The sequence below is a fragment of the Neopelma chrysocephalum genome, unplaced genomic scaffold, assembly GCF_003984885.1.
Source record: "Neopelma chrysocephalum unplaced genomic scaffold, ASM398488v2 Primary Assembly neopelma1_283, whole genome shotgun sequence".
NCBI classification, from domain to species: domain Eukaryota; kingdom Metazoa; phylum Chordata; class Aves; order Passeriformes; family Pipridae; genus Neopelma; species Neopelma chrysocephalum.
In genome coordinates, this window is record NW_020897945.1 from 1 (window position 1) to 23,428 (window position 23,428).

The 23,428-nt window shown below is 43.0% G+C and overlaps 1 protein-coding gene across 6 annotated transcripts; it reads right to left on the minus strand.

Annotated features, from left to right (window-relative positions):
* Positions 1-6,165: 6,165 nt before the first annotated feature.
* LOC113977957 (scaffold attachment factor B1-like) lies at positions 6,166-23,200 on the minus strand. 6 transcript variants are annotated; one of them, XM_027704521.1, is made up of 21 exons: positions 22,890-23,199; positions 21,993-22,080; positions 20,273-20,337; positions 19,906-20,184; positions 18,720-18,782; positions 17,907-17,934; positions 16,459-16,957; positions 15,979-16,028; positions 15,103-15,203; positions 13,462-13,611; positions 13,263-13,363; positions 12,668-12,804; positions 11,816-11,904; positions 11,139-11,275; positions 10,225-10,518; positions 9,616-9,753; positions 8,818-8,857; positions 7,899-8,011; positions 7,020-7,132; positions 6,779-6,845; positions 6,166-6,557 (listed from the first exon to the last, which is right to left on the minus strand). In XM_027704521.1, exons 1-21 carry the CDS (start codon positions 23,082-23,084, stop codon positions 6,431-6,433), a joined length of 2,874 nt encoding a protein of 957 aa, XP_027560322.1. In that variant the 5' UTR covers positions 23,085-23,199; the 3' UTR covers positions 6,166-6,430. The 6 variants fall into 6 exon arrangements, 4 of the variants coding, with proteins under 4 accessions (XP_027560322.1, XP_027560324.1, XP_027560326.1 ...); XM_027704523.1 differs by lacking the exon at positions 22,890-23,199 and adding an exon at positions 22,668-22,829; XR_003537455.1 differs by lacking the exon at positions 7,020-7,132 and adding an exon at positions 8,549-8,622 and having other exon boundaries at positions 6,511-6,557; positions 22,890-23,200.
* Positions 23,201-23,428: the final 228 nt, after the last annotated feature.

Here is a 23,428-nt window from a genome sequence, read left to right on the forward strand (position 1 = left end):
GACACACGACAGGACATCCCCGACACCCCCAAGAGATTTAACGTGTGCCACTGCATCCTGGGCCGTGAGGGCTTCACCTCGGGGAGACACTACTGGGAGGTGGAGGTGGAGGATGCAGGAGGATGGACTGTGGGGCTTTTTAGAGAAGATGTGAGAAGGCAGGGTGAGATTGAGTTTAAACCAGAGGAAGGCATCTGGGCAGTGGGGAACTGGGTAGGGCGCTTCCAAGCTCTCACCTCCCCTGATTGCACTCCCCTTCCCGAAATCCAGACTCCCAAGCAGATCCGGGTCTCTGTGGATTATGAAGAGGGACGAGTGGCATTTTTCAGTGTTGATGAGGGGATTCCCATCTTTGTATTTCCACTGGCATCATTTGGGGGGAAAAAAGTCCACCCTTGGTTCTGGCTGGGTCCTGGGACATGTCTGAAAATATGTCCCTGATGAACAGGAAGGAGTAAGACAAGGCTTTTTTAAGGGACGTGGGGAGTTCAGACTCACAGAAAGATTGAGGTTGGAAGGAACCTGTGAAGGTTTCTGCTCAGAGCAGGGCTAAGCTCGAGGCTACCTTCAGTGTCTTTGGACCTTGTTCAGCTGAGTGTTGCAGGGTCTCCAAGGGCAAAGGTCTCATTACCTCTCTGGTCCAATGCTGCCTCTCTCTCAAGGGTAAAAACCAACCCTTTCTGTGTGGTCAGAATTCCTTAAATCATGACTCGTGGTTGTTGTGTCTCATCCTCTCTCTCTCCCTCTTGAACACCAATTACACTGAAAAGGGATCACTTCTTAAATGTACACAATAAAGTTCCTCTGGTGGGATTTGTCTGTGTGTGTGTCAGTACCAGATGATTTGGCTGTAGGGGAAGCTGCCCCCTGCAAGTGGAGGAGGGCAGTAAGTGCTTCTCTGAGGCCAGACATGGCCAGCAGGACTCGGGTTGTGACCATCCCCCTGTGCTGGGCTCTGGTGAGACCCCACCTCAAAGAAAGACATTGAGGGGCTGGAGTGTGTCCAGAGAAGGGAACGGAGCTGGGAAAGGGTCTGGAGCACCAGGAGCAGCTGAGGGAGCTGGGGGGGCTCAGCCTGGAGGAAAGGAGGTTCAGGGGGGACCTTCTTGCTCTCCACAACTCCCTGACAGGAGGGTGGAACCAGGCAGGGTCAGTCTCTGCTCCCGGGGAACAAGGGACAGGACAAGAGGAAGCAGCCTCAAATTGCAGCAGGAGAGGTTTAGGTTGGATATTAGGGAAAACTTCCTCCCAGAAAGGGTTGTCCAGCCCTGGCACAGCTGCCCAGAGCAGTGGTGGTGTCACCAACCCTGCAGGGCTTTGAAAGCTGTGTGGATTTGGCTCTTGGGGACATGGTTAGTGGTGGGCTTGGCATTGCTGAGTTGGTGGTTGGACTCGATGATCTTAGAGGGCTTTTCCAACCTAAATGATTCTGAGTATAACACTGTTGTGGTTGTTTTCTACCAGCCACCTGATCAGGAAGTCGCTGAGGCCTTTTACAGAAAGCTGGAAATGGTGTTTGGTGACAGAGGGTACAGAGAAGGTGAAGTTACTGAATGCCACCTTTGTTTCAGTCTTTACTGCTAAGGGCAGCCCTCTGGATTCCCAGACTCTGGATGCAAGAGAGAAAGTCTGGTGAAAAAGAAGACTCCATTGATCAAGGAGGATCAGGTTAGAGATCATTTAGGCAAATTTGACACCCCCAGATCCGTGGGCCCCAATGGGATGAACTCATGAGTGCAGAGGGAGATGGCAGATGTGATTGCTGTGCCACTCTCCATCATTTTTAGAGGTCATGGAGAACAGGGGAGGTGCCTGAGGACTGGAGGAAAACCAGTGTCACTCCAGTCTTTAAAAAGGGCAAAAAGGACCCAGGAAACTACAGAAGAGTCAGCTTCACCTCCACCCCTGGAGAGGTGATGGGACGGGTCATTCCAGGTATCCTCTTGTCTTCCTTCCAGCCAGGACAGAGTTAATATTTGCAGTAGGCAGGAGGGGGCATGGCCAGGATGAGGAGGTTATTCTACACCAGCTCACTCATTGCTGGGGACAGGGAAAAAGGACTCTCTTCTGGGGAGAAGGAGTAAGTGTGGAGGAGGGAGCGATGCCGGTTCCCGGGGCGTGGCTGCGGTGGGATCAGGTCGGGCTCTTGGGTGAATGAGTCGCTCTCTCTCTCTCTCTTTTGAACACTTTTGTTATTAATATTGTTGTTGATACTGTTCGTTCCTTATCTCTTTTCTGTTTCCAGTAAATTGTTCTTAGCTCAGCAGATGATCTTTACCCTTTGTGCCTCCAGTTCTCAACTCCAGCCCTTGGGGAGGGGAGGGGGGAAAGGGAGGGGCAGCAAGGGGGTGACAGCGTGGTTTGGAGAGTCTTGGTGGGAGCACTGTACCATTCCTAAACCACAACACATCTCTAAGCATGTGGAGGAAAAGCAAGTTGGCAGGTGTAGACAGCATGGATTCACCAAGAGAAAATAATACTTGTACAATCCGATACCTTTTTATGAAGGGTGGGTGTCAAGAGGACATGGCTGTGCCCGGGGAGGTGGGCAGCTCGTTCCTGAACCACTGCAGCTTGGCTTTGGTGGGGAGTCTCCTCTCTGGCTGCAGCTGGTTCTGGGGATGGCCGAGGCGGGTGGGCTCATAACCATCCATGTCCCAGCACAGCTTGCTTTGGGCCTTCCTGCCACTCCTGCTGGGCCTCATCTCCTGGTCCAGCTGCCTCTGCGTGTCCCACACGTGGTGCAGGGCAGCGGGACCCTCCTGTTGCAGCAGCTCCTGTCCCGTGAGGGGCTCAGCCCCCTCCCTGCCCAGCAGCCGGCAGGTCCCTGCCACCCTCTGCCACTGCCACACCTCCTGAACCAGCTGCTGTTCCCACTGGGATTGGAGCTGCTCTGCCAGCAGCTGCTGCTCCCTCTCCAGAGACACCTTCAGCTCCTGGATTTCGGTGGCAGAGCAGCGGCAGCAGAACTGCTCTTGGTCCGATTCAACCCTCAGCTTTTCCAGCTCCTGCCTCCTCACCTCCTTCTGCCCGAGGCTGCCCAGGGCTTGCCCCAGGCCCCAGCTGTGTGCCACAGGCCCCTGGCCCCCAAACTCCCACATCGTGGTGTCGGCCACCAAACGCTGCTGCCAAAGGTCACCAATGGTTGTGTTTTCCCCGCTGCAGCCGCTGCCTTCCTTCACCAGGGTGAGGTGTGGGTCAGTGTGGGAGAGTGTGGCCTTATGGGCATGTTCTGATCACGAGCTCCTAATGGAGGGGTGGGGTAGTACAGCCTGAGACGGAATCTTCTGGTGTTTAGCTCATAATGGAGGAGCCTTGGTGGTTTGTCATGGCCCCACACACACAAAGAATGGGTACAGCATTTGACACAAGATGATGTCAAAGGACAAAGAGAGAACTTGACAGACTGACCTCTTCTGTACAAATGAGTTTGCTGCTGGAAGAAACCAGACCCAATTGGAGGAAAGCAGCAAAAAAAAATCGTGCAAACTCAGCTAATAACTACACCACTACACCACTAAGGAAGCAGCAAATAACTGCATCTGTGCTATACAGGCCGGGATGCCATCGGCCTTCTTGGCCACCTGGGCACACACCAGTTCATGTTCAGCCACTGTTGACCAGCACCCCCAGGCCCTTCTCCACCAGGCAGTTTTTAGCCACTCTGCCTCAAACCTAAAGCATTCCATGGGCTTCTTGTGACCCAAGGGTAGGACCTGGCACTTCACCTTGTTTAACTTCATTGCTTTGGTTTCAGCCCATTGATCCAGCCTGTCCAGAGCCTTCCTACCCCACAGCAGATCAACAATTCCACCCAGCTCAGTGCTTTCTGTGAACTGACTGAGGGTGTCCTGGATCCCCTCATCCAGATCATTGATAAAAACCTTAAATAGGATTGGGCCCAAAACTAAGACCTGGGGAACACCACTGGTGACTAACCCCAGCTGGATGTAACTCCATTCACCACCACACTCCAGGTTCAGCCATCCAGACAGATTTTACCCACTTCAGCACTTCAGTCATGCCAGTTATCCCAGCATGTCTTCGTGATGGTGACTGTGTCATGGTTTTTCAGCTGCTCAGTGGCTTCCAGAGGTCATTTTCTTCCAGGTGGCTGGTAGAGTGCTGTGGGTTTTTTGATTCAGGATGAGAACAATGTTGATCATACACTGATGTTTTGGTTGTTGCTCATTTGTGCTCATCCCAAGTCAAGGACTTTTCAGAGTCTCATGCCCTGCCAGTGAGGAGCTGCACAAGAAGCTGGGGGGGAACACAGCTGGGACAGGTGACCCAAACTGGCCAGAGGGATATTCCATGTCATATAAACTGGGGGAGTTGCCCAGGAGTGGTTGATCACTGCTCAAGGATGTGCTGGGCATGGGGCAGTCTGTAGTGAGCAACTGTATTAAGCATCACTTGCTCCTCTGGGGCTTTATCCCTCCTACTGTCTCCTTTCCATTGAAATTATTAGTATTGGTTTTATTATTATTATTGGTGGGAGCTCTGGGAGCAGGGTTTGTTTTTTGGTTTGGGGGTTTGGGAGTTTTGGGAGGTTTTTGTTTGTTTGTTGTTGTTGTTTGTTGGTTTTGTTTTTGTTTTGGGGGGTTTTTTTGATTGTCAGACTGTTTTTATCTCAGCCCATGAGGCTTATCTTTTCTTTCCAATTCTCCCTCCCACGAGGGTCAGGATGGAGGTGAGTGATGACAGGCTGTGTGGTACTTAGTTGTCAGCTGGGTTTAATCACAACAGAGGCTCAGTGTCACAACACAGACCCTTGCATGTGTCCAAACGTGAATCTGATAAATCAGCAGGCAGAGTGAGTCTAGAGACGAATTTCCTTGCCATGAGCGCCCCCACTCTTTAGGTATCAAGAATTGCAAATTACACGGGATTTAAGAGCTAAAACTTACGTTTTTAGTTACACTGGAAAACAAGTTGGTAGCCAGTGCATTTTAAGACCATCCTTTCCTCTCCCTTCAAAGGTGGACGTGAAATGAGTACTGGCACAGCACACTCTGAAACAACTGACTCCAGCTGTACTAACTGCATTCCCACAAAGTGTTTCCACACAGAACATGAATGCAATCCCATAAATTGGGCCCCACAATTTAAAAAGGATCTGAAGGTCCTTGAACACATCCAGAGGAGGGGAACCAAGCTGGTGAAGGGCTGGAAGAGATGTCCTGTGAGGAGCAGCTGAGGGCTCTGGGCTTGTCTCCTCCAGAGAAAAGGAGGCTGAGGGGTGACTGTTGCTCTGCAGCTTCCCGAGGAGGGGACATGGAGAGGGAAGTGCTGAGCTCTTCTCCCTGGGATCCAGGGACAGGACAGCTGGGAATGGTTCAAAGCTGCTCCAGGGGAGGGTCTGACTGGACATGAGGGAGCATTTCTTTACTGAGAGGGTGGTCAAACCCTGGAACAGGCTTCCTCGAGAGGCAGTCAACGCCCCAGGCCTGTCAGTGTTTAAGAGGCATTTGGACAATGGCCTTAGTAACAAGTTTTAACTTTTGGTCAGCACTGAAGAGGTCAGGCAGGTGTATGGGATGATCATTGTAGGTCCCTTCCAACCGAAATACTCCCATCTGCTCAGGTCCTGGGGCTGGTTGGAGGGCTGCAGGGTCCCACCTGTGTGATGGCAAAGCCCAGTAAAACCCTGGCACTCTCTGGAGGAAGAGCCTTGTGATGCAAAAGTGTGTGCAAAATGCAGCACATGGCCCCAGCTCATAAAGAGCTGAGAGACATGATGAGGACTCAGCAGCCAGTGTTGCCTGTTCTCAATGTTACCTCAAGTGACCCTGGCTGAGCTGTTTGCAGCATTATATGGGTGTCACAGAAGCCATGAATGAAATTCAAGAGAGAGTGAATGGGAGTGAAATCAGTTCTGTTTACAATAAAATCAGCTATTCAGTACATCGCCCTGAGGTTTGCAGGACTGGTGCTGCAGGATGAGATCACAGCAGGAGTGGGCAGAGCCAAGCAGTACAAAAAGGGCACTGGACTGCTTGCTGAAGTTGATCCTTCCTCTCTCAAATGCAGGTAAGGAGATTCACGTCCACAGTGTCACAGATTTGTCACTTCAAATCTCAGTGCTAAAAGCAGATGGTCTCTTTATTGACTTTTACATCCCTCATGAGAGGCATATTGCCAAAGACTCTAGAAACAATGAAGTAGTAGCCATACACTGATTTTATTATTTTTGAAAAATGGAATGCTTCACTTACAGAAATTTAGGTGATGTTTGACAAACACCACGTTCATTACAAACAAAACAGAACAAAAAATAAACCAAACCAATTTGACGAAGTATTTGGCTACAATGCAGCAGCAGTCTTGCTCTTTTATAATCACAAATTCAATGTGAGCCTGGTTAATAAAATTTGTGACCACTGTAATCTGGTATTAAAAAAAACCCAAACATATATGTACAGTGCTTTCAGTAGCGGCGGCTAAAACGGGGTTCAGTCAGTCTGTTTGTCCGTTCCTGGCCCGCAAACACACCTTGGATTCCAGTACTCTGCATCATCTGGCTCTGGTTTCCAACTTGTGTAAAGCTTCCACGTCTAAAAATAAGGCCAGACAAATTGAACATTGCCCAGAAAAGTTAATACTACTGTGACTCTGAGAAAAGATGTGTGTTTAGTTTGTTGGGTTTTTTCCCCTTGCCAATCCATAGTTAAGCAGAAACTGAAAAGTATTTTTCACAATTGACACAGGAATTTCTTTTATAGAGATCAATCAACTATTACAAAAACATTATAAGCACTCTGACAGAAATTCTTACCCAGACATCCCTCCTCGATTCATCCCATGGCCTGGTCCTGACTGACCAGGCATGCTTCTATCACCACCTGATTTAAAAAGAAAAAAAAGGAAAAAATATGGGCTTTTGTGTTTTCCTAATAAAAAAGTCACCTTGTTCCCAGAATTTCATTTGCTTTCTCAGTAATTTAACTACCACTAGAAGTTCAGCAGCAGTAATTCACAGAAAAAACCACAATCACACTGGTAAGCAGCAAGTGTACCTTGCCATCTCTCATGATCCCGTCCCATCATTCCTCCATCCACATTTCCCTGCCATGTACGATCTTGATGCCCCTCTAACTTTCGACCATGATCTCCCCAGTCACGTCCATCTCTTAAAAAAATAAAAGAACATCTTCTAGGTATGTCCCCTATCCATTTAGCAGCATAGGGTAAAGCCAAACACCATACCCCATACAAAAGTGTGTTAAATGGTTAATCAAGCTGTACCTAGAGCCACCCAATCATCACAATAAAAACTGGTCAAAGTGGAACAATGAGAAACTTGCTGAACAGCATCCTTCACACAACAAAACTTGTCTTTCTGACCTCTAGAGACATTGCTGATATTGCAATGGACTGAAATACTTAGACATGGAACAATTCATTGGCTGCCATTCCTCCGTCTGGTGTATTTAGGTAGAACTGAACATTATGCATCTGGAATATGCCCAGCTTGACTAACCAGTTTATAGAGAAACCACTATGATTCTACATGAGTCAGTCCTCCAGCCCCACCACTGCAGAGACTCTCACTCAGTTTCCTTAAAACCTGACCACTAGCCATAAATGAAACTTTTGCAGGCCTTACTGGAGCATCTGGTATGTGACTAAATCTCACCTGTAGACGTGAAAGTTATTTACATGAGAACCACAGCTATGAGCTAACTGAGCAGCATTGCTTTATTCACTACAGTGCTCCATTCTCCTGATGCATGTGGGAGCTACACATGTGAATTTCTTGCTCCTCCAGATGCTCAAAGAAACTGCCTGGAGAAAGGATTCACACTTGTCAAACTGCTTCCGCCGTCATCCTTCAAAGGTTCACTGAGCACTAAAATTTTAACTACAATCCCTTCCCTTATTTCACAAGCACTAACCGGGTTTGTGGGGGTATCCCTCTCCCTTCACTCATTCTTCTGTCAGACCCATAGCCACCCCAACTATCCCGGGAGTGACGATCAGGCCCTCCATGGCGTTCATCTGGGTAATGCTGAAAGGCAAATGGTACTCAGTTATGCTAAGAATCAACACAGGTTTTCTTTTCTGATTGCAAAAATTCAGCTTCTTGGACGTTGCCTTTCTATTAGCTGTCAAAAAACAAAATGGTAGCAAACTCATTTTTTTAACTGGTTCCACTGTTGCTACTGTGCAGGGTTCACTCTAGGCATTTATTTTGTTTCACAGCTCATATTCTGCTCTGCTCACTGGTGGGAGAAGCCTTTTCTGTTTGTTAAGGTTTTTTAAGGCTTACATTCTGGCTCCAGATTGTTGATTTTTACACAGATTATCTGCCTACTTCCCACCTCTCTTCAGAAATGAAAAGTTTTGAATACCTTTGTGGTATTGGTTTTCACACCTGTCCTTTTATCTGTCCAAGTCACGTGCCTTGTTTCATTATGGCACTAGTTATTTTCTACGAACCATTCAGATAAATGTGACAGAAGGGATCCTTCACCAGCTAAGAAACTACAGCAACTATCTCTTAACACCTAAGATGGTTAACCAGAAAACTTTTATTGCAACATACCAGCCTGAAAGGATGCTGTACCGTAGCTCCCATCGCTCGGAGGTTTCCCCCTGCCCGTATCTGTGGCTACCACCCTAGCAAGCAGATAACATAGTAACTTACTTTACGCACATTAGCGTACAAAATTAGTTGCTGCTTGAACATCTGCTCAGTTTAAACCCAGTGGTGACTGCGTTTAAGAACTAGGCTGCATGAGCACTGTGTTCTTTCTGCTTTGGGGTCAGCTTGATTGGTTTTTTCACAGAAGCTGTTATTTGGTTCTAACGCACCTGCCCATCTCGATCTGGTATTCCTCTTGTACAGTCTCTTCTGGAACAAAAAAGGGCAGTTTCAGTTTAATCAACACAGTAATCACAATTCCGATGTCTGCATGAAACAGCGCACAAAAATTTATCTTCGTTAGGCTGTAAATCTGGATGCCGACGTTACTTTAGTGGCAAGATACTCAAAGGAGTTGCTTCATAGCATAAAAAGAGATGAAAGTAGCATCTATCACTGTAACATGGGTAAGCAAAGCATCACTGAGGCATGGTCATGTACTCAGTGATACCCACAGAGAATACTGAGTGAACCTACCAGTATCAGAAATGAGTTACAAGGCAAAACCAAAGTAGTATGGTTTTCACCAAAGATCCTTTGAGAGCAAAACAGAAGTCTCAATGGCACTATGCAGAAAACATGTTTCCATTCTGTGGAGCTAAAAATCTGCATTAGCCAGGCTGCAAAGATGAAAATACAGAAAGTTTTAAAGCAAAAGGCCAAGTCTTAGGCTAAGGAACAGGGATTCACAAACCAGACTTGCACGCATCGAGAGAAGCTGTAGTATCTCCATTAGCATCATGGCAGACTACATTAGGACTTGGTTTACAATCTTTATGCAGCCTCTTTCTGGTATGTCCATAACCCATGAAAACAAAGGATTGCAAGCACATATGAAATTAGACATGAGAAATGCACAAGGGTCATTTGTTTTACTCTTCTGACACCCTTCAAGCCATTTAGGTAAGCCACAAAAAGACACCAAATTTCCATAAAGGTTTAGGAAGAAAAGATACTGCCTTGCCAACCTGTCCAAACAATGATCTTGGTATCGTCCACGATCCCTGTGGTCAAAGTCGTGGAATCGGTCCTGACGACTAAACTCAGAATGATATCTGTCATCTATCGCCATTCGCTTCGCCTCTGGCCAGTACGGGTCATCTCGCCTGCAAAGGGGGTCACTGTTAGTAGTAATCGCAAAACCATCTTCCCTTTCCCGCTCTCTTGATATCAAACCTATCCAATTACCTAAACTACTACTTTTTATTTCTAATTAAAAACCTATGTGCATTAAGAAGGAATCACATTTTCGTTTCAGAGAAAACCAGGTGTGCTGACACTGTACACAAAGCTTAATTTCAGCACGTGCTGATGTGAGAATGAGTATCTGTTCCCACTGGCAATCCTGCTTTAGAGTTGATACAGTTACTATTCTTGGTCACTCCTCTCTGAGAAATAAGAAGAAACCTCCTGTAATAAAACACTGCTTACAAGTATACAAGCACAACATTTCTCCTTTCAAGATTGCCATAAAGTGTTAAAAGCAACATGTAAATAGTCCTTCAGCTGTGAGCTTCCGTGACTGCTTTATCAAGAGTACTCTGAAGGGTTTGGAATGTCACTGCCATTATCATTACCTGCCATCAGGATCATAAGGCCTTCTCATGGCAGATCGCCGTTCCTGTTCATAACGAAGCTGCTCCTGCTGACGTCGCAGCTCTTCCCTCTCTCTCTGGATTCGCTCCTGTTCTCGTCTCCTCTCCTGCTCTATGTGCATCCTTTCTCTCTCCAACCTCTCTCTCTCCAAGCGCTCTCTGTCAAGACGCTGCCTTTGAAATTCCAGTCGTTCTCGTTCTCTCTGGAGCCTCTGCCTTTCATCCCGTTCATGAATAGCTTGAAGACGTTGCTCTCGATCTCGCCTCTCTCTCTCTCTAATTTAAAAGAGATACTTTGTTTTAAATTGAGAATCTAAGTTTTACAGCTTCTTTGTTTTGGGTGGGGTTTCTTGTTTGCTTTTGCCTTTTTGTTTGTAAAGTTTCTGTGTTCTTACCACTAGCTGCTTAAACTCTAATTATCTCTTCCCAATTAAATAACAGCAGCTTAAGATTACGGGAAAGTAAAAAAGTCCACAAGAAAAAAGCAAAGGTGAGCATTTGAAAAGTGTCTAAGAAACACAATATCTACTCTAAGACAGGTCTGAAAAGGCTTTCATAGAGAGCATGTCCTAAGACACAAGTCTCACAAACAAAAAGTATTTACAAGCTTACAGGGAAAAACCAAGTATGGAAATTCAAATCTGACCAAGTGGAACACAAAACCTACAACAGTCTCCTGAAACGCACAGGCTGAGAACATTGATTTCAATAGTAAAACCCTTCATTGTCTGGTATTATGTCTGTTTTACCAAGAGATTAATATCAAATTAATCTGAGATACCACTCTTGGAGGGTCAGCACAACACTACTTTGCAAGCCTGTTCAAAACACAAAACACATAAGGGAGGTAAAAAGAAATACCACTCAAAGTTTAGAGCAAAACTGGGAAGACTCACCGGCGTCTTTCCGTTTCCCTGATTTCTCGCTCCCTCTGCCTCTGACGTTCACGTTCTCGCTGTTCTTTGATTTTATCAAACGATAAAATATCTTGCTTTTCTTTGCTCTCAGATTTGCGATCCTGGCTTTTTGTACTCTGAGTTGAATCAAAACAATACGTCAGCTAACACAGTGCATTTTTAGCTAAAATTCCTAGGTAAATGCTTCTTTATGTCAACCTGAACAAAACAGACCATCACACCTTACAAGAGGCAAACAATGTTGGAATGCTAGGAAAAAGTAGGCGAGGGAAAAGTATCCCAGATTTAGCTAAAACTCCTCAAGCATTTAAATACATATAAATACTAGGAGCACATGATCTGACTTGCACTGATGGCAAATAATACAATACTTTTATGGTCACCAGTAACTGTATTTCAAACCTGGGAAAAGACATCTTAACAACATTTTCATATTGCAATTCTACTTCTTCAACTAGGACAGCAGTGCAAAACTATAAAGAAGGTGAAACAGAAACATTTACCCTTTGCCACACCATTAACACCCTAATGCTTTCCAGAGAGTGATAAAAGGATGAATGTACCAATATGCAAGGCAAAAACCCCTTCAACTATAAGCATATAAAGCTATCTGACACCCATTTTTACACAAAAGCTTCTCTGAAAGTTGGACTTACCCTCTCTTTTGATGCAGAGGTTTTTACACTAATAACTGGCTCTCCTTTAGATTTATCCATTACGACTGTCCTTTCGGTTCCTCGACTCGCTGGAAAACCAAATACATCCAAAAATAAATAATACACAAAACATTCAACAATTCGTGCAAGATTTAAAACTGTGAAGACACTAAAAAGTAAAAAATTATTTTACTGAGGTTTTCAATTACTTACGGAACTTATTTATGATTTAAAGAGCTTACCAAGATTTGGCCAAGTTGAGGATGGGGGCAGTAAATTAAATTAAAGTAAATTACAGTAGTATTTTCTGGCAGGGATGACAAAGAAAGCAAATTTAATTTAATTCTCCTGTCTGCAAAATACATCCCTTTGCCACAATTTAAAAAAAAAAGGGCACATAGAACTACACACTGTGTCGGGTCTAAATCCAGTGATAGTTCCATAAAACTCACAGTTCAACGTTTGGAGTAGTTAAAGTCCAGTAATTATGAAAGAATGCCAGTAACTTACAGCAAAGTTAAGCCAAAGTTTTCAAGGGTATTTTCTGATGTTGGTTTTTGTACACTAAGAAAACCTCAGTCTTACTAAGCTTCGTGGTCTTTTTACCGAATTAGCAATCACATCCAATAAGAACACTGAGGTTTGCAGAAGCTGAAGTCTATGAATCAGCTGCAAATTCTGAATGTTTATACTTGTTCTTCCATTTCCTATCAAGCTGGAAAAGGAAACCTTTTTGGATGTAAAGTAAAAGTTTTGTCACAGCCACCATATTCTTCGCACCAATTTTTTTTTAATTGTTTTTTTCTAAAACAAGTGTCTTTGAAAACATTTCTGAAAGACAGCAAGCATTACCCGATTTGCTTGCCCTCGATCTATCAGAAGATCCAGCCTTTTGTTCCTCTTTCTCTTTTCCTTCTTTTTCATCTTTTTCTGATTTCTTAGCATCATCTTTTCTGTCGGTCTTCTCCTCCTTCTTAATACCAACAGATCTACAATAAGAAAAATGCCTCTTTTAAAAGCAACAAACCACTTGAAAAACAAATATTTGAAGTATCACTTGCTAACCACACCAACAGTGTATCAAGAAGACACACTAAATCATAGAAATATTTGTCAGTTAAAAGAGGAGACCAAGCCAGAGTCAGATCAGAGGACAAGTGACTGACAAAAATAAGGGTTTATCTAGAAAGAAGTTGATTTAGTATCTCCTAATGTAACAAGTTTTGATACTAACCCTAAAGAGCTTTGTATTTCTGAGCAGAGGGCCAATTAAGATGGCCTTGCTGCTGTAGAACATCAATTTCAAGTTTTCAAGTATTACTCCTATTTCAGATGCAATATGAAAGAGAAAATCAAGATTTATCACAGTTACTGTTCATCTTGGCCACATGGCTGTATTTCAAATGAATGGTCTTTAAATGTAGAAAAACACAAAACAGCACTTTACTTCTCAGATTTGGACTCTGCAGAATGGTGCCTGTCTTTTTCCTTCCTTGTTTCACCTTCCTTTTTGTCTGAAGGTTTTTTTCCAGCTGGTTCATTTTTTGCCTAGAAATTTAGCCAGAAATAATTTTATAGTGAGAGACAGACATTAAAGTTGGGTTCTTTTATTTTTATCCCACTGTCATGAAATAACTACCACTTACCTTTTCCACAGAAATCATTTTGCCATGCAGCTCTGTTCTGTGGAGATGATTAATACACTTAGTGGCTTCCTCAGATGTTGACATTGTCACAAAGCCGTAGCAGCGAGCACCAGGACTGCGAGCATTTGTCACCACTTTTGCACCGACCACCTTTGTGGGGGAAATAAAAACAAAAACAAACCAACCTGTGTTTGCAGATCTGCCACTAAAATTCTATTTAATCACCATTTCATGGAAGCATTGAATGGTTTAGGTTTGAAACAACCTTTAAAAGCCGTCTAGTCCAATGCCCTGTCATGGGCAGGGACATCTTCAACTAGTGCAGGTTGCTCAGAGCCCCAACCAACCTGGCCCTGAATGTTTCCAGTGATGTGGCATCTACCACCACTCTGGGCAACCAGAGTTCCAATGCCAGTGTTTCCACCACCCTCATTTCTTCCTTATATCTAGTCTGAATCTATCTCTTTTAGTCCAAAACCATTTCCCCCTGTCATATCGTTTCAGGCCCTACTAGAACTCTGTCCCCCATCCTTCAGCATCTCTGTCTGCCAGTACTACACAGTATAGCACCTATCCACTTTTAACAGGTAGGAAATATGCTCAGCACAGAACATTCCATCAGAAGAACACATCACTAGGCTTGTCTGACAGACAGCAAAAGAAAGGTCATTGTCTTAACTTGACCTCTATATTGTTGGGCCAGCTGTGTTCTAGAAGTGCCTCACTAAAGACACAGAGTATGATGTGAGCAATGGTTACACCCATGTCAACGGAAATACAGCATGGCAGAAAAGGTTCAAATTTAACATCGTTACACATGTTCACAAAAAAATATAAAATTAGCACAACATTCTATGAAACAGCTAACTCAGATTGTGGAACAGATCATTGATTACAGCTCTGCTGGAAAAGAGACCACCATCATAATCAACTGACAAAATTCATCTTCAAGTCGCTGAGCAAATCAGTAACTTAAGGAAGATATCTATATAGAGATACATATATAGATATAGATATGGAAAGTGGGGAGTGTAATAATTAAATAAAACTCAAAAAAACCCAAAATTACTACCATTTTCTTTTTTCTTTTAGCACATCTGTGCTAGTTTCAATCCACAGATGATAATCTCATAACAGCCAGAGGCACGCACTTAGTGAGACAAACATTTAATACTACATTCAGAAATGTATTTGGCAGAAGGGCAGACAGTCACACAAGGAGTTTCTTTCCACAATTGTGGCTCTTGTGTGCTAGTGGGTACCACAGAACAAATGGAAGCCTGCCATCAAAAACTAGATTTCTCAAAGGAATACTTCTTGAAATGGAAAAATTTAAACCAGTTCTCAAGATGTGTAATTAGATTACAGAACCCCACATGACAATCTACCAGTCTCTCCTATTAAGAACTGCCTCATTTTTGCAGGTATCTGCACAGATATTCTCTGCAAACTGGTTTTCTCCTCCCCACCCCTCCTTTTCAGACAACCTTCTTTATGAAGTACACTACTTTCAGATACAGAGTTTCAAAATAACGCAAGGAAGTTAAGTACTTAACCACCCAGTTATTCATCAGGGAAAATAAGATCTAAATTTAAGGTCAGCCTTAAAATGGTCTGTTAATTTACATATCCGCTACGTACCTTTCCATACTTGCTGAAAAGATTCTTCAAATCTGTAGCTCTAGTAGAGGATGACAGTCCACTAACCCACAAATTTCTGCCAGAACCACTACCCACACGGCCTGAGGTACAAAAAAGCCAAACACAAAAGACCATGTAGCAGACAAATGCAACAGTGCAAAACCAACCTCTTTTCCTCATAAAACTTTTCAAATGCAATTTCACTCCTACCTCTTCCATTCATTCTTAAAATCAATACACTGGAGCCTGCAAAAATTAACTTCTGAAGTACAGGCTTACTGTGCATTTGAACAGTCTTAATGTGTTTTTAGATACATATTTTCTTCCTATACTTCAATCACTTTTAGGAGAATTACAAAGTAATAAATGTTAATTCACAAGAGGCTCATTATTTAACCAAGAAAACCAAAAAAACAAACAAACAAAACCAACCAAACAAACAAAAACCCAAAAAAACAAAACCCAAACTTTTTGGTCAGTAAGGTTACAGAAGTTACACAAACTGAAATTTTTTAAGCTATACTTTGAAGGCCTGTGTGACAAGTGCATTGAAGGTTCACTGAATTAACAGTCCTCACCAGAACTGCCACACAGAGTATAAACCTAGAGATTTAGCAATGGGTTAAGATTTTTCAGACAAATCCTGGTCTTTCTGGTACCTAATACCATTCATGAAGCTAGTGGAACTCCAATATAACTATTACAATGAAGACAGGCACGTGGTTAAAGAATGAACAAGACACAAAAAGAAGCAGTGTTAACTCAGAAGTAACTGTTAGATTTCACCCCATAACATTTTTATTTCCGGTACTTTGTACATTAAAAACAAACAAATAAACAAAAAACCCACACACCACAAAAAACCTATGTACATACCTTTCTCATCTTTTGAGATTATCTTCCTATCTCTGTTCTCCTCAACAGGGCTAGAGACAAAACATCATATTATTCAACCAACTGAATGCAAATAGAACATTAATTCTAGATAGTTTACTAAAATTGGATACCTACCAGTAAATTAGTTTCAAACTAAGCACTATATATGCAAATTTATAGAAGAATGACAGGAAATAGGGATTTGTACCCGTAAACAGACAATTCTGTTTTGCATATGACAGAAATAAGAATAATTTGGGAAAACAACCTTTGAAGGTTGAGGAAGGAAAGAAATCAAACCCACTGCGTTTAAAAAAAAAAATTAAAAATATCTGCACATGGAGAACTAAAACACACTCTTTAGGAATAGGCTACAATTTCATCAGTCTCGGTGGCCAATTGAAGGAAACAGCTTATTCGCATCACTTAACGACCAATGATAAAAGATAGCATCTGGTCTAGAACGGAGAAAAAACAAACCTCTTTTTCTGATCACCGCCCTCACTGGCTGAGGACTCTTTAGTAGCAGGGGATTCCTCAGAATTAGCTTTGTCTTCTGTTCTCTTGGCATCTTCTTTGCTATCTTTGCCTTCAGCACCTGCGCCTTTGGCCGCTGGTTCCCCACTAGAGGCTTCCAGGCCTTGGGAGCGTTTGCTACTCTGATCGCTTAGGGTCTCTACTACTAAACATTCAGAGTCCGGCTTCTCTTCCTCTAGTGTCTGTTCACATGTCTCCCCTTTTGCTACAACTAAACGCTTTGCTTCCTTCCTTGCCATAGCTTGGGCCGATTTGCTGTCCAAATCTAAAGCATCTTCCTCCAACTGAGCGCCACCAAGAGCGTCCTCTTCCTCCGCCAGCCTCTTGCCTGGCACCGCCATACTTGCTTCCTGTGCATGTGGCCGCTCCACTTCCGAACTTTCTTCGTTAAGTACTTCAGATTTACAAGTTTCCCCCAAAATGTCGAGTATTTTCTCATTTTCTACGGATTTAACAGGAATAGAATGGCACAAGATTTAATCACCAGGGAAATACAGCAATCACAAATGTGGAACTGGCATGGCTGCCACACTAACACCAAGAGAACTTCTAAGCTACACAGAGATTGGAAAACCCTAGTGTACACAGTGTTAAAAGTACTATGCTAACTGCTTGCTCACAAACTACCAAATCAGCCCTAAAACCATAACAGGGAAGAAAAATGACCCCACAGATTTAACAAAAAACTTCTGGCTCATCCTCCATATTTCTTCATTAAATCCTTCAGCTCTGTTTCTTCTCAAGTTAGCTTCCAGAGTCCCAGATGCTTAACTGAACGTATCAAGGCACTGAGAGTTCAATTTCCAAATTTCTGTGAATTTCTTTTAGCAGACAGTCCAACATGAGAACTGGGCATCTTCTGATGGTGCACGAGTGTGTTTGCAGTCCAGAAAGCGAATAGAATCCGTAGTAAATTTCTGTGATGACAGTGTATTCCTTCTTCTGAAGTCCCGTCACTCTTTCATGTCTGTTCTGTACCAGAGCTTTGTGCTACCTGCACTCCTGCATTATGTTTATAGAACTGCTGTACAGTGTGATATCACAAGATCTGTTTTCAGAACCTTTACATCTTTAAGGCTCAGTCCTTAACTCCACTCTGTAGTAACAGTTCTATGGAATCATTCCATCTCATTAAACACATTTTCAAAAGGTGGTTATTCACAGATCTGGTGATATGACTAGGTTTCCAATCTCTATGACCCTGCATTGACCTGGATTGTCCACCATAAAAATGAACACTACAGTAACACATTTAAAAAAAAAACCAAATAGGGACGCAAAAAGCCTAAATGAAGAATGAAACTGTTTAAAAGCCCAAGACTCTTTTTTCATTAAAAAAATACCAAAAAACCCCCAAAAATACCAATCAAACAGAAATCCCCAAACAGTACCTGGCTCCAAAGGTAACTCTTCAAGTTCCTGCAGTGAAAAAGATTTTAAAAAGGAGAAATATCACTATTTCATAAGAAGTCAAGCTGTTTTTCTGAATGACACCTTTCAACCACCCAATACACAGCAGAATTTAAGGGAAGTGTTACTATGACTTAACCTATTTCACCTTTGAAAACGTTGACATTTCTCAGAAGAAGGTTTATCGTGAGTTTTTAACATCCTCAAAGTTTTAGGAACTGTGTAAAAACTTTAACGTTTCTCAAGTTCAGACACCTGTTGAACACATGCTGCACGTTCACATCGGTAAATAAATCAACAAACATAAGCTGCACAGGGAAAACCTTATCTTCATGTTACCCTTCTTTACAATGTACTTTGTGAAGTCTCCTTTCTGAAAACAAGATCAATAGAAACACCAGGTTCACCTGGAGCTAGTGTCCTTAACTTACCATGAGTGATGTGGAAACAAGGTCAGTATTTCAGGAACATACAGTTTCAGCTTTCTTGACAACGTGGGATACCTCCACTTTTAATGGAAGTTAAATATAATGTAAAGCACTGAGTTGGTATATACGTCAGATAAAAGGAATCAAATCTACCACCAAACTCAGTATGGTACATATATCACACTTACATATATACATCCTGAGAGATACATAGATCTTTGTGCATATGAGTAAATTAGAAAGGCCTTAGTTCCTATTCTTTGCAGAGTAAAAATGCACCCACTGTGTACTTCCTGTACATACACTGTTTCAACATATAGCTTTATATGGGGGGTTTTTTGTAAAGAAAAACTGGCTACGATTTACCTTTATTATGGGTAAATCTGATGAAGAAGCATCTAAACTGTTTCCAACATCTTCAAACTCTACCTTTAAAAAAAAACAGATGGAAGACATTTTGTTATCTATAAAAGAATATTGTCAGTGAAACCTGAATGAGAAACCCAAGATTTTAGTTTCACTGACAACCGGTATTAAACAAATATATCTAGCACACAAAACAACCAATAAAGGTAAAAACTGAGCAATGACCCTCAAGATTTTTCTTGATCTCCACTGACTGGATAAGCTTTCTCATTACCTCTTAACTGTGTTGGTCAGCTCACTCAAATCTTTTAAGTATGGGGATTCCAACAGAAAACTTTCTCTGACTTGTATCTCTGTTATTTACAGCAACATAAAGCCAAAAAGTCCATGTGACTCGATAACTATTTCCTTTTTCTGTGGTAAAAAGCAGACCACGGGAGGTGGCCTGGCCTCAAGCAATTTAGTCACTGAAAAAAACCTACTTTCCCTGTATTTGTATTTGACTCGTGTAGGACAAGGATATGCTTGGGGACAGGGGGTCAAACTTATCTCCAAACTTTCAGATCACGACAAGGGAACCACACAGCTTTAGAATCTTGTAGTCCAGACTTATGACACAATGTGTGTGCACAACAAGGAGCTATACTCCCTCTTAGATGGGGCAGAAATAACTTTCTTAAAATGCTGTGCTGTACATTTCAGGAGATATGCACTTGATTCCAGTGAACATGGAAAGCCAACATAAAAAATACTTTCGATAACTAAAAAAACTACAAGACCCAATCTTAACAAAAAAATAATGTAGAATATAGCTTCCTGAATGTTGCTGTTCAACTGAAGAGAACAAAATAAGCTACAGTATTTGTATGCCTCACATGTTCTCTAAAATAAAGATGTGAAAATGGGAATGTAAACATAAGGTGAATCAGAGTTCAAAGTATGATTAAAAACAAATGCTTTCTGGACTGCTATTAATTCATATAGTCATGTGCCTACAAACAACATCTAAGTATTTTAAAATTAAGAATCATATTTTCACAAACATGTAAAGGAATAAGCAATGGCCATAAAAACCAGTAGAATCTCAAATCGTTCCAAATATTCTTTAGCTACCATTGTGCTATTTAATTCATAAGTAAATAAATTTAAAAAGAAATCTGATTCCACATACATAAGAGATGCATACCATCACTATTGGTATTTCTCTTGATTCTTCTTTAATTTCTGAAAATTGTGGGGATGCCTCCAAGTTACCTACAGCATACTGTGCAGGCTGATCTGGAAATTCTTTCACTTCTGCATCAGCATTTTCTTTACTATCAGACAGCGAGTCAAGAATATTATGAGCACTGTAATCCTCTCCGCAATCTACCACATTGCCATTATCTATTTCAGCTTCATCTAACACACTAATATCCATCATGTCAATATCCTGCAAGTTATCCAAACTTGCTTCAATATCGTCCTGTAAAAAGAAAAAAAGTACATGTAATAGTCATTGCAAATTAAAAGCAATGCTGTCATTACTTTGCTTCAAACCCAGTCTCACATACCTGCCCATCTCCTGAGTCCTCTTCCAGGCCATTGTCTTCTACTCCCTCTTCCTCTGGTCTACGTCCTAACAACATTATGATCATTAGAATGAAAAGACAGTAAATATACATGTACTCTTCAAGTTTTACTTTTTCATCAGAGTTGGTATTCCCTTCAATTTAGTTATCTGCTCTACCCTTATTTTACACACAGACTACAGCCCAGTGTCTGGCAAGAATTCAAGTAGCACCACTGTGCACTCCCCAGGACATCTGGCTCAGCTGAGATTGCAGCAATTTATTACCTCAGCTTTCATTTCTTTGCAGACATTTACTAGAAATAAAAAAAAAAAGCACTCGAACAAAAAACACAACACAAACCAATGAAAAAAACCCTCTCTCTGTGAGTATTACTGCACTGCTCTGTGCACCAGCTGGACTTGCCATATCACAGCTGACCCTACTGAAAACAGCGTGCCAGCTTCAGCATGAAATGGTAACTCCTCAAACTCAGAGTTGAATAGTTGTTTCATTCATTCATTTATGAATTCTATTTTCCTCAAAAACTACAAGCAGACTGCAACTAAAAGGTGAAAGGGGGTTCAAAGTCAAGAGGAACATTTTGTTTATTTTCATCCCAATACTAAAAGTGCTGTAACATATATTAAGTATTTTTCTGAGACTTGAAAACGAATGTGATTATCAAAAATCTCTGCTTTTACCCACAGCTGTGACATTTGCTCTCTATCTGCTCAAGATTTCACATTTTAGTCTGCAACCAATTGCACTATCACTCCAAATGGGATGTAACAACAAGAATTTGGATCAAACAAATTAGTTGGTGAAACATTTGAGTCTCATCTCACAAATTTACATTTTAAGTCAAAGTTAGAAATAAAAATACTTACTCTAACCTAGTTATTCTGCTTAGCTCTAATGCAAAAATTTTTAACAGTATTTGATCACAAAATAAGATGAAACTGTGCTAATTAACTAATTTTAGAAAAAGAGTAGACTATTTTTTAAAAATAATGATTATGTAAGACTGTCTCACCGTTACAAAAAACAAGCATAAAGCCCTGAAAACACACTTGATTTCACATATTGATTAAAAACTAGTCCTCTGTGAACAAAAATGTGACTGCTATTAGCTATGAAGCCTAACCATAACACTACAGAGGTTATCTTGCAGTTGCTAGAAACTTTATTTCTACCTCAAAAAAAATACCTTTTATTTCTCAAAAATGAAGGTACAGTCACATGAAAAACTGAATTAACTATTTTAAAAATAGAGACACTGCTTTAGTGTTACTTAGTAATGCCTGCTACAAATTTCAGGGAATGCTGAGAACAAACCAACAAATCCTTCAAGTAGACCATTTCCTGCCTTATTAAATTACATTAAATTCTGTGAATAAATGACCACTAACCATACCACCCATCCCTAGAAACCTGAGCACAAATGTGAAGAAGACTACCAGTAACATGGGATTAAAGGTACGAACCAAGGAACAGAACATTCAGTTGTGCTTAATTTCTTCCAGAAAACCATTTTTACTCAAATCTGGCTCAGGCAAGTAGCATCAGCTACAGCTTTGGGACTGCAAAACATTTAGCAACAGTGCCCAAAATAAAATCAAGCAAAAAGAAAAACAGAGAAAAGATAGCAAGGTTCCATTTCATGAGTACAGTTGCTTGAAAACTCAAGGGAGATGGGGTGGAGATTCTAACTGCCCTGTACCTTTGCTGCTTCTTTTTGGAGTTTTCTTCATGATACTTTCTGAAACCACTGGAATTTCATCAGGATTCCCTCCTTCCTCCTCAATAGCCTAGTAAAAGGAAAAGACAAAGGTAGATATGAGGATGGACATAAAAAATTTCATTTGTGCATTTTTGCTGAGTTTCGGAGTTGGACGCCAGAGGCTGAAAAATTTCAAAACAAGAATCCGGCTCTTCAAATCAGCAACTTGGATACACAAATGAAGAACCACCAGCTCAAATCAACAAGTGTGGAGGAAACAGTAGCATGTCGGTGTAAAGTTTCTGGAAAGCAGTCAAAAGTCAATCATACAGCATTTGCAGCTGTGCACTGCTGTGACAGAGTGAGAACTTCGCCTCTAGGAGACAGTAAGCATCGGTTTGGTGAAGGTGTTCCGCGTTCTGGTAACACACCAAACGTTCTGATACAATGTACAGGCTACCCACTAGAAAGCCACAAAAATACCAGTACGCAACAAAAGCCTAGTGTACAGTGTACAGAAGTATAAATGCAGGAACTGAGTGGAAGGTGGAAAACTCATGACAAAAACACTTGGGCCGAGTGCCACAGCAGACCCGCTGTGCTGTACGGGTCTAGGATATCGGGAGCTGATTCGCCGCGTAGATGAAAGCGCCCGGCTCGCACACAAACACCCACCGCCACTGCGTGACAGAAGGGCTCGCTCCTGGGATAGCCAAGCGCAGGGTCTCCCCCGTCAGGCACGGAGCGGTCGCAACGGGTTCGGCGGAACTCCCGCTCCCGGCGCGGCCCCGGCCCCGCGGTTCCTCGGCCCTTTGGCGCCATTTTCCTCGGCAGTGACCGCCGGGCCCGGGTCACGCCGGCTACACCCGCCCCTCAGGCGCGCGCCTCCCCGCTCACCCTCCTGAGCCGCTCCATGAGGACGCTCTTGTTGCCGCCGCTGTCCAAATTGCGATGCTTGAGCTCGGCCCGCAGGTCTATCACGCGCAGCTCGCTCAGCGGCCGCCGCCGGTTTTCGGACTCCGAACGGGGGAATCCGAGCCCACACAGGGACGCAGGCTCTCCCTGCCCCGCCGCTGACTGACTTTCCGCCATGGGCCGTCGTTTCGAGTCGCGCTCGCAGGGCGAGGCGGGATAAAAACAACGCGGAAAAGCCGCAGCCGCAGCACAAAATGGTGGAAAACCGGGGCTCGGGGGGGGGAGCACAGTAAAAGAGGCGGGAACGGGAGGAGCCGCTGCGCGCGCAGCCTACCGGCGCCCTGATGCGCGTGCGCTCTACGGCTCCTCCCGCTCCGGGGCCGTGATGGCGGCGCGTGCGCGCTGGAGCTTCGATACCTCACCGCGAGAACGCGCGGCCAGCCCGCCCCTGGGCGCGTGCGCGAGAGCTCGCGAGCCGTCCTTGACGCGGGCGACGCCGTCTTGCGCCTGCGCGGGAGCCT

Coding starts and splice junctions, on each gene's coding strand:
- LOC113977957 (XM_027704521.1), bottom strand. CDS start 23,084: ATGGCGGAAAGTCAGTCAGCGGCGGGGCAGGGAGAGCCTGCGTCCCTG. Junction 6,846..7,019: donor GGATCATGAGAGATGGCAAG/GTACACTTGCTG, acceptor TTTTTAAATCAG/GTGGTGATAGAAGCATGCCT. Junction 6,558..6,778: donor AATCGAGGAGGGATGTCTGG/GTAAGAATTTCT, acceptor CCTTATTTTTAG/ACGTGGAAGCTTTACACAAG.